This window comes from Bactrocera dorsalis, chromosome 5 (assembly GCF_023373825.1).
Source record: "Bactrocera dorsalis isolate Fly_Bdor chromosome 5, ASM2337382v1, whole genome shotgun sequence".
Classification (NCBI taxonomy): Eukaryota; Metazoa; Arthropoda; class Insecta; order Diptera; family Tephritidae; genus Bactrocera; species Bactrocera dorsalis.
The window spans coordinates 8,775,780-8,790,317 of NC_064307.1; the positions used below are offsets into that span (position 1 = coordinate 8,775,780).

The following is a 14,538-nucleotide window of genomic DNA, read 5'->3' on the forward strand; positions in this document are numbered from 1 at the left end:
CGCATATACAAAAGTACATAAATCGGTAATTTTTGTACTATACTTTACAAGGCTTCAAAACTAAACCAGCTACATTGTCCTTAAAGAAGCTTGTTGCCCGACGCTGTACTCCATACACCGCTTAGTTAATTCACTGCTAATAACCAAGTTATGTTTCTTTCCTTCTTTGCGTCAAAATCATTTGTCAATAATAATTCCTCATATGCATACTATGTGAGCACAGATGTACGCCGAGATGAATGAAACATTTGGCATGAACGTGGAGTGTGTTATGTCGGCATACGCGCACACATATATGGAAATATGTATTTATGCTTACAACTCCGCAAGCTTACACAGCCATTATGTAGGATGTGTGATGTGTTGACTCGTAAGTGCGCATTTGTATGGATCTGCGAGTGCTTTGCAGCTGCCATAAATGAGTTGGTCATGGGAAAGTTAACGAGCGCTTAAATAGGCCCCGTGGGAGACGTTAAACGGAAAATATGACTGAAATTAAGCAAAAATCCAACAAAGGATCTAACGACTGCCACTGCAGCAATGCAACAATAAAATGGCAAACTTACAGCTTCCCATCACGTTTGTTTGGCAGAAAGCCTGGCTGACTAAGCCCCATCTGCCTATTATGCGGGCATTTGTACAGATCTTATACCGTGAATGCTCAAATTTTTTACTAAATGCTTTATTTAGGGTATGAGTAGTAGTAGTAGTGAAATTTTATTTACTATCAGATGATTGGCATCATTAAATAAAACACGTGGAGAATTAAGGCTTGCAAGAACGAATAATTTTCAAAAAATCAAAAAGTCTGTCATTTTTCGTGAATCAGTTTTTCAAATCAGTTCTTGCAAAGGTAATTTAAGTGCAGTATTTAATGATAATTATTGACCGTCAGCGCCAACATTGCGAAGCTCTATTTTATTTGATACATATATATTTTGTTGAAAAAGTCAATGGCAACTATCGAAGAGAGAAATAGAAAATATTATTTCTTATAACTTGTGTATACACTTGGTAATATAATGCTTTTATACGACATTATATGTAATGTATGCGAAAGAACTTACGGTGTGGTGTGTAGTGTTTCTACGTCAGCGCACATTAATTCACAATGACAGCATGGCGTATACGTAACACGAATTATTAAAGCCACTAGCATTTCGCTGGCCCAGCTAACCGAATTGCCCCAGCCAGCACCCACAAATGACGAATTCCATCAGAATTCCGCCTATAGCAGCCAGCAGTCGATGTGTTGCTGCGCTGCGTATGCTCTCGCGAGCCACAAGCTGCCCATCTAGGCGAATGCGTTGGCATGCGTTGAAGCTGCGGCAGCGCGATGGCAAAATGCACAGCAACAGTGACGAGTGAGACTTTTGCAATTCATATTAAATTTGCATAATGTATTTATGCCCGTTGATTAAGTGTGAGCGCAAGTATGAGTGAGTGCCAGGCAGTATTCGCAGCAAACATGCGTTCGCGCATATTTATATGTATGTAGTTAGGTATGTGTGACAGTTGGCGAAATGAAGTGGAAGGCGCCAGTCAAATTGACAGTAGTTCATGCAAACGTTCTTGTGTTTGTGCAAACATATAGACAAGTTAATGGCAGCACGCGGGCATGCCGGCAATCGCGAAATCGCTCATACACCCACAGAGCCTCCGCCGATGCGCCGCTTGACACAAAGGTGGAAAATAATTACGCGGCAAGCAAATGCCCGGTCAAGAGAGTGTGAAATATGGCAGAAATCCACATGTGTATGTATCTGAATGATAGTGAAAGCGCATGGCACGTTCATGCAACATATCTGCATGTACATGCGCGCACATGTAATTGAGAGTAAAATAAAAATAGCGTGCGAACATTGCAAAGAACGAGTGCTCCCGCTGGTGTTGATGCCACAAATGCAACATATTGCGCACACACATAGCTCTTGCTTGCCAACAACTACAAGAGTGCAAGCCAGCATCAATTCCACACGCCAGCTTTCGATTGAGCGGCGGCAGTGGCAGCGGCGGATTTGTTGCGGCCGCTCACTACAGGCGCACTAACGAATTGTTGAATTTTTGATATTTTCATTTCGCGACCCAAAGGCAGCGCGCGAAATGCATGCCTCACAGGCACCGTAGGTAACAATAACCACCAAGGAAATGGCTGCAGCATCAAGTTTGTAGTTGATTGCAACAGTTAGCAAGCGAAAGCAAGTAAACAACAGTAAAATGTATACACAAACAATCTATTATTTATTATTTTTTGTCGAAAAATGCTGCGCCGCTAACTGGGCCTGCTGCAATGAAAGGCCTTCACTACCCGAAATTCCATTAGGACATTAAAGTGATATCCTGCAACTCATAAATAAACAACAAAGATCTTTACTATTCTCTATGTGCCACATAAACGGATTATTGCCGCACTTTACTCAGTGTTAAAATGACATGAAAAATCCGAAAATTTCAAAAACACGCTTGGCTTACAATCATGGGTTTTGCCACTATCCAAGTGGCAACTAAATAACTGTAATACTGATTGACCAAAATGGTACACATTTGTTTATTTATTGATTTATTATGATAAGTATAAAAAAATAAGTTAAAATTTGATTAGATATACGAAAAGACTTTTTCGACTACTCAATATTTACTTCTATTCTTCTTTTGGTATACAAATCTGTACCAAATGTTACTCATCCGCCCTGTTGTGTGCGTAAGCTATGTATTGCAGCTGCTATGCACATCTACCATGATGTTTGCTTTCGTTGGGAAACCCTTGATTCAAATATGTCTTAACTTCGTCAATAAAAATATTCAAAAGTGTATACTGCGGTGAAGCTCTTTAGTCATTCCATCAATAGATCGAAATCCAAGATGCCTCACTCAATTGTTCAGCATGCTTTTGTGCACTTGTCTGCAAATATCACACGTAGGCGCATTCAAACACAGCCCAAAAAGGCAAATTAACCATATGCATTCGCACGACAATGATCATGTACGACATCAACGAGTGTACTTATGTATGTAAGTAAGTAAGTATGAATATTTGCACACAGTGCAACCACAATTGCAGTGGTCAAACAATAAATATGCACATGTGTAATGAAAAAACCGCCACACTGATGACAATAAACGCACACACGTGCAGATAATATAGGCGTGAATGGCTACCAACACACCGCTCCGCATTCACGCGCCCCCGTCCGCGCCGAAATGGCCGTATTGCCGCTCATATGGCTGGAATTTATGGCGATGAACGCAAAACACGCGTGAAAATGTGAAAATGCCAGGCTGACAAAAGTGCATTTAAAGGGACAAACCAAATCAATGTGCACAATCGCACGCACCGCCCTCCCGAAAAACGCACGTCCGCGCAACTGAGTGACGGAACGACTGAGTGAATTTGTAATTGCGGATACGTTACCGTTAAAAAAATACTCCACAATAACTTTTTCACGTATTCCGTTGCATATAAACACTGAAAAAATGCGAGCAAGTTAAAAAACGCGGCGAATAAACAAAAAGGCGGGTGAGTAAATTGCAGCCACAAACGCACACGAACAGAAAAAACCGCTCATTTGCCTGCTTTCGTGGCGGCGATGCTTGGTGCAAGTGGAAAAAGGCTTTAACATTAAAATTAAATTTACTCTCAACGCGGCTTTTTATTTAATGTAAATATTTGGCAAAACCAACGGTGTTGTTATGCAATAAAAAGTGCCCACACAATTATAACTGAGAAATAATTGAAGAGTCGAAATGCAATTATTATTGCGCCCAAAGCCATTGCATGTTGCTCTTTAAAGCGGCACACACAAACACATGTACGTGGCATTTTTTACCGGAAGTTAATGTTGTTACAAAGTAGATTTTTGCATAAATCCAGCTCAGGGCTGAATGATGCTAGTGACGAAACCTGCTTTGATTATTGAAAAATATGTTACAGTTTAACAACAACTGCTCGGCGTCCAAACCATGTATGTAAGTGGCCTTTTCCCGCGTAAAAGTAGCGTTTGTTTATCGCGAAACTTTATTTTTGGCAGATGAACGAAGGAAATTTCGCTAATGTGTTTAAAAATACAAGGAAACTTTCATTGATGGGGTTAGGTGTGAAAGCATACGGCCTAAAACCTGCTGTTAGGAACAACGGCCAACACAAAGCAGACAACGAAAGCTTTCAAGGTTTACCAAAATATGCGCACAAAAGGTCGTTGATGCGGAAGTTATTAAGGTGAGGTAGGCAATGCGGCTAATGAAGCGTCAGCCCTAACCAAGATACCTTGAGTAAGTAATAGAATATAGAACTCACTCATACTCTGCCTTATATGGGCAATAAAAAAGTTTAAACGCTTTGTGATGTTTGCCTTTGTATGCCTTGTAATACTATTGCAATGAACCGCGCGGCCAATAAGGGCAAATAAAGGCGCTATAAACGACAAAAATGTCAAATTCAAGGGGAGATGAGTCAAAAATAAGAGTAAGGTATAGTAAACCTTTTTGTTTGTACGTTTTGACAATTGGAAAGGACACCTCCAGAATTTTCGCAAAACCTGATATGTATGTAGCGGCGTTGCCAACCGTCTCGATGCGGCGCTGAAGAATTAGAGCCGCTTCCGGCTTCGAAAAATGTCAGACATGAATTGTCGCCGCCCCTGGCCGCGCACCATGCGACGCCTCGCCCTCTCCACCCTCGCTACATGCCATTGTCATATCAAGCGAACATAAAATATATTGCATAACCGAGATGGCACTGCACGCTGTCACGCTGGCACTGGTGATTTTTCCACTTTGGCCATTTTTTCGCGTTTATTGTTCGCAATCATAATTTTCGATCAGGAAAATTGTATACATAATAACAGTTCGTGCAACAATAGCAATAAGAACGAGCAAATAATGCAGTCAAATAAAAAGCGGAGTGAAGATGTGCCGCAAAATAATAATGACACCAGTGCAAACAAACTGTCGTTTGAAAATAAAACAACAAAAACAGCAACCACAAAAACAATTGAATGGCAAAACACAAATACCGGTTTAAGCGATGCGCACGTGTGCCTGAACTGAATGCCGTAAAAATGTAAGAAGCACAGCACGGACAAACAAACACACACGAACACGCTCAAATACGGGCAAACAATGGAAAATGTTATTTCAGTACGAAGCTTTTTTGGCAAGAAAAACATTGCATTCTGGCAAAGAAACAACGGCTTAAGACTAGGCATTGTCTGAGACGCTTTGCTGGAGCTTTCGCGTGTTTGTGTCTGCCCTAAAGTGACTTCTACATTTGCTTCGACCCTGAGCGATTTCATAAAGCGACTTCTATGTTTGCTTCAACCCTCAAATGTGTATTTATTATAAAAAGTATATATTATTATTTGTAAAATTATGCCGAATTGGCTGAAGCACGCAAATCAAATGTTCAGCAATTAGCAAAGTCATAGAAGTTAAAGGCAGTTTACCTTATATTCGTCACTTCAGCTCGAGATTAAATATATTTATCTAGCTTTCATAGCAAACTTTCGTTGAAGTGATTTAAACTGTTGTCTTTGTTAAAAATTCTTCTTTCTCGAGTGCGTTACCAGTGAGCTGTCTCTCTTGGCACAAGGATTCTTTTAATTCCATGCACGAAATGTTAATGTGTGTGTGTCCATTTTGCAAATAAGTATGCACCAAAGCTTACACTTCAAGAGCCGTTTTTTTATTGTCATTGGCTGTTACATGCAGACAAAGTGTAACATAAGAGAGACAAGTTTTTATGTGCCTTCCTCGTCGTAAAACATTGCAAAGTCACATAAAATCAAATACCCATAAATGCGCAAACACACGTGCAAACTTGTTTCTTTTACTACAGCCGAACATTCTCCACAACACACAACCCCCTGCACTTAGCACCAACAGGCAGGCGGGAGACGATCGTTATCTGTGTGAGTAATAAACGACAATTTTTGATATTCAGCCAGTTAATATTGGGGATTTCGGTCCCACTGAGTGGGTGATAAACATAGCGTGTCTTCGTAGATTTGCAATCATTGTCTACGTACTTTTTATAGATACTGTATGGGTACATTAATGCCTGCGTTTAGATTGCATGCAAAAAGTTGTGGAATAAAGCTACTCGTTGTAAATTATGTAATTGTAAAGTATGTAATAGTGGAAACAGGTAAGCCGCCGGTTAGTCAAATTTTTACCTGAAGACATATTAATGTAATCAAAGAAAAAAATGGTGCTGTGCAGTGCAACTGCGCTTTTAATTCCCTATGCGAGAAAGTTTCATGCTGCACGCGAACACAAATTGAGTTAAAATTCGCAAGCATAATAGGCAAGAATTGTTTCCCATCAAGATAAAGCGAATCTCCAGAAGAAAAAAATTGCATAATTAAAGGTTTGAATTAAGTAATTTAAGAGGATGTTTTCGAATAGCTTCATCCACTTGACTTTAATAATTATACAAATTTATTTGCTGTGCTTGAGTGTTAAAAATCTCAGCTCCACCGAATTGTTTGTCTTACTCGCTCTTTCAAGCTTGTTTAAATGCTCCAGAGCTTTCTTCTATTCAAATTCAAGTATTTTTGTAAGTACATTTTTAATGCATTTCAAAAATTGAGATTTTTCTGACTAAATTATGTTTTTAGTTGAACCCCAAAGCCCTCGGCAGCCCAAATTATGCTTACTTAACCTCTGCGGCAGAACATTCTCTCTGCACATTCCTGTGTATAATTCCAAATATAGCCGTACAACTATAAAAAATATAACTAGGGACTATTAAAATCATAAGCCATTATTAAATTTAATTCAATTGCGCATAGCAGAGTGTCAAAGCGTTGCATTAGTTAGTGAATTCACAAGAGAGTTGCAATGCTTAGAGCGGCGGCATGTATGTACGCGCGTGGCTTTCGCTACTTCGCACAGCACTGCAGCTACAATATATACAATCAATTATGAAGGTAGATTCTTAGGCTTTCACCCCCTCCATAACTGAATCCCCTATAAAACACAATCACTTGTAAATGCGCACAGGTGTTTCTCAGATAAATTTTGAGTTCACACTAAAAAATGTCAAGCGTAAATGCTTTTTCTGATCGACATAAAAATACGTTGACAAGAAGGCAAGGAAAAATTAGAAATTATTTATTACTGTTACATTTGTATCGAACAATTATATTTACGAGAAATGCGGCAGAGCTGCGTGCACGCATACGACCACACGACATTACTTGGAGCCGAAAAATATGAATTAATGAATATAAATTTTTATAGACTAAATAAAAGTCTTTCTATTTATTATACTCAATTAAATTTATTTGTTTTTTTCACAAAAACCCCAAAAATGGTCATGGCAAATACAATTCTTTGAAAAGATGACACTGCGTATACGCAACGAGGAAGGAAATGGGTTACAAATGTCAAAGGCTTTTTTTATATTTTTAAAACGTATTTTTTAGTAAGCCACAAACAGGTGGAGATAATTAAAACATTTTAAAATTGCTTCAAAACGTCAAAGTACACCGATTAATACATATATATGTGTCATCTTCAGTCTCTATCTGCATAGATTCCATATGTACATACATATAACGACCAACTGGCTATTTATAGCATGAAAATGGTTTTGCTACATAGCTGTTTGAATTAAAAAAAATCTTTTTCCACTTTAAAAATTAAACCTGATACTAACAGTAATATTGCGATCATCCCAATGGTGGAGGAAAACCGATTAAAACAATCTCATCAAAAGTATCAAAGCTGACTTTGATACCTTACTTACATATATGTAAATATATATAATTAATTGAAATATATACATACATATATAGATATACATATGTATGTAATTAGTCAATTGGTACATTGTATTGTATTTAGAAGCCATCTTTCGCAGTCGCAGTATGATAAACACCTCAAACTACTATTTTAGTTAAATTACACTTTTCGACCCTCTGCTTTAGCTTTGTATAAAATAACGGATAACGTTTCCCAAATTTAACTAATAAAATGAAATATTTACTATAAAGCTTCCAAAGACTGTATTTTTACCAAGTTCCCATTGTAGTTCGTATAAGTTTTGTCGGATTTTTTGAGCGATTTCGTTTATTTTCCATATTTGCATGAGTAACAGACGCAGATGTTTTACAGAAGAAAGTGAGTCTTGCAATATGCTAGCGGGAATCACATGCAGGTGGTTATAAAAAAAATTGATAAAATATGCGCAGGAAAACATTAGTTCTGCAATTAATTTAAACTGAAAATTGTAGTTGGCAAAGACATTTTAGCAATAAAATCAGAGCCATCCCATAAAAATATTATGTACAGTACCTTGTTCTTTTCGCTATTGCAAATCGATTGCATATTTTTAGGCTATCATTTATAATAACGTCAGCCGTGGTGTTCGCGATAGCACATCTCATCCTAATATACAACCACAACAATATCAACAGTCACAACAACAACCCATACAATATACCCAAGCACAATTTAACCGTCAACCCTCACATGAGCCAGCTGGTTCACCATATGGACAACATTTGAACGACCAGTACGGACAGCAGAAATCGGTCTCACACTACCCAACGCACAACTACCCCATTGAACAGCAACAACCCGAGCAACAATATGAACCGAATGCCTCATCTGGTTGGAGACCTATCCACCCGCCTGTGCCTAAGGCGCGAAGTGAATTCCTAGCAAATTCTGTAGGTGACACACCATTTTATCCTAGCCGAGGCCAACAATATCCATCTACACCACAGGTACACCGGAACAAATGTACCTACACATTTGCAAAATGCGCGGAATGATTAATTTAGAATTCATGTTTTTGTGTGTGGCAGCTTCTTTGCTCTCCTCTTCATTAGCTGCTTAATGCGCTCTGGGCTTGTTTGCAAAAGCTTTCCAATTCGTGTGAGAAGTAAATCTTGAAGAACTCCGCAAGGGACTTTGCGTTCATATTATGTAATTGAAAATCAGTTTTGAAATAATTATAAAAAAAACGATACGAACTAGAGAACGTTAGAGCTCTGTTATAGGCTTCAGCTTGAATGGCCTATGGCACTTATTGCTTTTCGGGTTATGCAGGCAGTTTCTATCATGATCTCTACAAAGTTTGATCAGTTAGTACATTAAGTTGATGCTGATTAACATAAATACATACATATGTATATAGGCAAAATGGTAAAACAAATAATAATTTTGTTTGCTATCTGCCTTGCTCAGCCAATAACTTTGGTAAAACATAAATTTAAGGTTATCTAGTTTCGCTCTTTTTTATAAAAATGTATTATCTGTTATTAACACTATTACACATTAATGCAAAACACACACATTCGTAACACACACATATTTATATATTCAAAGACTCATTCGTGCTGATAACAATAATATATTATTTGTAATCTATGCTAACAAAGCTTTTCTTTATCTCTCGCAAATTTCAGCTTACAAAACGCACGTAGCTAAAAACGCGCTCTCACACGCTCTATTTTTAAGTACCCATTTTGTTGCTTCTAGAGCCTTAACCTAAGTACGTTAACCCAGTAACACTTTTTCGATTACTTTAATCCCCACAAATTTTTCTAATTACAATGTTTTATCATCTTCTCTTTCCCCTACAATTTTTATGGACCATCATGCTCTCTCTCTCTCTGTCTCTCTCACTGTAAACTATAAAACATCCCGAATGTTTTATTTGTCTGTGTGATTATACATGTTTTTTACTTTGGTTCGTGGCAAATATATGAAACTTCCACAAACAATTAAATGCATGATGCCACAACGAAACCGAAACCGAAACCTTGAACATATCTGCACGACACCCCATCTACACACTACCTATTTATGTACGACAAACAAACAATTGAATTATTGGGAATATAATGAATTTCAACAAAAACGTTATCGTCCGAAAAATATTGAATCGAACACAATTTGTAACAGTATCGTGCAACATCTTACGATCAATATCAAGCGCCACCACAGGCACAAAAATATCAGCCACACCAGGGATCGCAACCTCCTTACGCCCAGCAGCCCTACTCGCAGCCGCAGCAACAGCAGCAACCGTCTTGGGCGCATAATCAACCTGCCCCACAATATCAACCGGTTCAGGCGCCTTATCAACAGGGACCACCGCAGCAACAATATCAGGCAGCTCCTCCATCTAATTATCAGTCGCAAGCATATCATCAAACTCCTCAACAACAACAACCCCAACAATATTCGACTGTACCACAATCCAATCAATATAATTCTTATCCACAGCCTCAACACGTTGGTCAGGATCAGCCCGATCACCAAGCACAGAGTTTGCCACAAGATTACCGCGGTGGAAGTCCCGGAATTATAACGCTGCGCAAAGAGGCACCCGTTACGCAAAAGCCAGCCCCTGTTTACAACGCACAACCAGCGGCCGTTAGCTTTCAAGGTAAGTGATAGTCTTTCAACTCTCAAAAGAAACGAGAGCAACAACTAATAACTTTCTCATCACAAACAGGAGGCAGCAACATGCGCGGAGACTTGAAGTGGCCACCGCCAGAATATAAAGAAGCCGCAATACGCGAAAATGAAGAACGGCGCCAACTGGCCCTGGGACCAGTATGCCGCCCACGGAAAGTCAATCGCGTAAGAGAACTGAATTAGTCTTATCTAATAGTTGTTTGTACCACTCAAAATCTATAAGGTTACACATACAAGGTCATGACATAGAGATCATTTTAGGGTTTCCGATGGTAAAACACAACTTTTTTTCAAGAATTTTCTTTCAAAAAAAATGAAATGTTTTATTAGAATTTTTTATTGTTACAAACATACACTATTAACAAAGAAATTCGGAAAAAATCGTTCGTCCTGAGTAAAATGTCATGAAGATGGATTGAGTAGTTCTCGAGAAATCTTGCCAACCAACTTCAAAAGCCTCATTTTCCATAAAAACGCGTTTAAAGACGTCGCACTTAACCCAGCTAGCCTCGAGCGCACAAATTCACAAGGCTGTATCTCCGAAATTATTACTCGGATCAACTTGAAAATTTAGAAAAAGATTCTTGAAGTGTTATTGAACTTAATAAGACAATAAAAAATTCGTTTTTTTGAAACTCGTAATCCCATGTAAACCCTTTTTATGTTCGCCTTTCTGCAGTAAGCAAAGGAACTTATAAAACAATCATCGGATGCTATTTTTTAGCCCGTCATAGAATCTACAAGCATGCCACGTATCCTTCGTCCTAGTGTGGCCAAGTTCACCATGGCTGCATTGAATAATAAAGTTGATATCTCGATCACTTGTGTAGTTAAGCGTGATCCGATTCCACCAAAACTTGCATACTTAATTATTTTTAATTTTTCTTGCTTTATTCAATTTTTTTACCTATAACATATAGTTAATCGAATCCGTTTTCTCTGTGCAGGATTACACAACATTCTTCGCCAAGAACGCGCTGAATAGCTACTACCCCAGCTACAAGATACCACCAGGCACACAACACATGTTCGCCTAAAAGGTATGAACACCAGATTGCTGAACCCTCGAAACAAATAAATGAAACAATTTCGCAAAAAAAAACAATATTTCACAAAAAAATTAAAAAAAAAAAAAATAAATAAAAAATAAAAATACATTGGAAAATGACGAAAAAATGTAATTAACTGTGCATTATAACGAAAAGAGACATCAACTAATCACGAACTAACCAAACGGAGCATTGAAAAGCAGAAAAAAATATTCTACGTCAAATTTACACTAACGAATTTTGTTCTCAAATCTGTACATGGATAATCGAGATGTGTAGGGATTGGGTAGCCCTTTGCCCAAAACGAAGTGCTTGGGAATGTGTGAGTCTACGAGTTCGTCGGCTGTTCGTTTGTGCTCAACGAAGCGGGGGTACGTTAAAAACTGCAAAATGATACACGGTATTCTACAGCTACAACAACTACGCGTGCCACTGGCCTTTGAACACGCCTGCAACAGCGAGAACCCAGCGGCCAATGCATTCAAAAATCGATGTTCTTACATACACATGTTTGTGTATATGTAATAATTTTCTGTTAAATTAGAATTATTTAATTTCGTTCTACAATGAATTCGACTGGCACCATTCATACGCACATATGTATGTTCATACATGTATGCATGTACTGCGTGTGTGGAATGGACCAAGTGAGCATTGATTTATTTGGAAAATATTTAATTTTTAGTTGTAAGTGAACAAACGACGCCCACTCGATGTAAATTAGTTTTGCATACATAAATACTTGGAAACCAACCTAAGATGAACTCCATCTTAGCGCGTTGGCGAAGAACTACAAAAGCGTTCCACGAAAACGCGACGCCGACCTGAAATGAGTTTTCAAACTAAATCAAATGAAAATACAAAACTGAAAACTGCAAACTAGCAAACTACAAAAATTCTGATGCGAACTACGGCATATTTATGATGGTTATACGATTTTGACAAAACGGAAAAATTTTAAATTTAATTTAAAAAAATGCTTCTTCGAAAGCAAAGAAGCTGTACTTTATTTTAATTGATATTGTGTTAATTAATTTAGTTGCATAAACTTGCAACACACAGAGTTTTAATTTTGTTTCATTTAAAAATGTTATAGCATGGAAAATCAAAAAAAAAATACATAAAACAATAATTAATATATTAATTAAAGAAATATATATTAAATATTAGTTTTCTCCAATTATTATTAAGGAAAAGAGCATACTTAGCGTATAAATATATAGAATAGAAACAGTTACATCAACAACAAACTGTTGCAGACCCTAGTTGTAAGAGTAGCAAAACGCAAAAACAAAATTATTTTAGTAAAATGTAAGAAGAGGAGCAGTGTATATTCATGCAACAAAACCCATGTTGTTTGATCGGAAAACACTAAGATATATTGAAACTTGTGAAAGTTATATAACAAATGTATATGAGAATACATAGAAAGTTCACATGATTACTACATACATATGTGCATCTATCAGAGGTGTAAATCAATAAATCTTAAGTATAATTCATTAAATCACTTTACCTCAGTGCACACACTTCGCGCCTTTAGCGCTGGTTAACTGCGGCTAGTGGGCGTTCGCTCATCAGGCTATAACTATTTAACAACGAGGATGCTATTATAGCCTTTGGGCGATGCCGGCTGGCTTCAGAATCCGGCGCATGGTTGCACCAATGTGATATTGCACTGATCATTTATGATATTTATCCATTTATGCGAATATAAATACATATATACATATAAAATATGTATGTATTTATATGTTATTATAACTCGAACCGACTACCGGCTAATTCGTACTGGCTTTACGACTCGATTATGACAAAAAATCATTGATTTGAAAGAAAATCACACGACGTACTTCCTTCCATACGGCAAGAGTACGCGCACATAGAGAATGGTTTGATTCGCCAACAAATCATTCAATATGAAAAAATCGGAAAATCAAAAAAAAAATACAAAAATACAAAAATATGCCAATAATACATCTGCAAACATTATGTCCATATATATATAGTATACACACCTGATATCGCATTGGCAACAGAAGTCATAAATGTGTAATTCTACTAAACAAAAACTGAGAGCTCGTCGAGCTCGTCGAGCTCTTCTAAATTTCAGTGTTTTGCTAAATTGGCATACTAGATAACCTCAAAATTTTTGTTCATAATATTGTATTATCTAACTCGACAATTAACAGTACATTGTAAAAAATGTGATTAGTTGATGGATTAAGAAGGTACACAACTACATTAGAATAAAACTTGATGAAATCAAATAAATGTAAATTTGTACATCTCTCTGACCAAACGAAGTAATTAAGACTTTTCATTTCAAAGGTGGTTACAGCTGATCTTAAGTAAGTATCCTTAGGTCCAGTCCCTTGCGGATGTTGTGTGAAAAAGTTAATTGTAAACTAGAAAGTAAGACCGAAATTATAAAAACAAATAGGGAAGCGCTAAGTTCGAGTGTAACTGAACATTTTATAACTTCGTAATTTGCAAAGAATAAAGCCGGGGAAATACTTTCAGGTGTTGGCAAATATGTACATAATATTTTCAGCCCTAAGCCCTAATATATGTATAAAGTATTCTACGTTAACTTAATTGTGCTAATATGTCTTCCATATGGATCGGTATATACGGTATAAAGGCAACCAAAAGTTGGGAATTCTTAGTTTAGGTATATGAGGGCTAGAGGTACTATTGAACCGATTTTTGGTGCCACAACAGCAGTATTGATGTTTTTGACTTTTATTAAGATACTTAGAGTGGCCAATAAATATAATTGCAAATCTTTGGACTGGGTATTTGTGGGCTAGGTGAAATATTGACACGTTGTTACCGTTTTTCGCACAAAAACACACCATTATTAGAAAAATATATCTAAATTTCAATAACATATCTCTCATATTGACCGATGTCTTCAGAAAAAGTCAGTCATAGACACTGTATGTCACATAGTCGATATCTGGAAATATGAAAAGTTTTTGCCAGGGTTTGACCATTTAAGGTCTTGAATCGAAAGGAGTCTTGGTTAAGTTACCAGAACTTAGCATGACAGATG

At 37.3% G+C, this 14,538-nt stretch overlaps 1 protein-coding gene across 13 annotated transcripts in view; it reads left to right on the forward strand.

The window, feature by feature from the left end:
- Positions 1-13,786, forward strand: part of LOC105231469 (uncharacterized) — a 165,686-nt gene extending 151,900 nt beyond the window's left edge. For 10 of the 13 annotated variants that reach the window (XM_049458388.1, XM_049458380.1, XM_049458386.1 and 7 more), the window contains 4 exons: positions 8,337-8,729; positions 9,913-10,399; positions 10,469-10,596; positions 11,379-13,786. In XM_049458388.1, coding sequence (XP_049314345.1) covers positions 8,337-8,729; positions 9,913-10,399; positions 10,469-10,596; positions 11,379-11,468 — 1,098 coding nt within the window. In that variant the 3' untranslated portion in view covers positions 11,469-13,786. Of the gene's footprint in view, positions 1-8,336; positions 8,730-9,413; positions 10,400-10,468; positions 10,597-11,378 lie in introns of those variants that run through there. The other 3 variants (XM_049458391.1, XM_049458390.1, XM_049458392.1) reach the window with 3 other exon arrangements.
- The last annotated feature ends 752 nt before the right edge of the window (positions 13,787-14,538 follow it).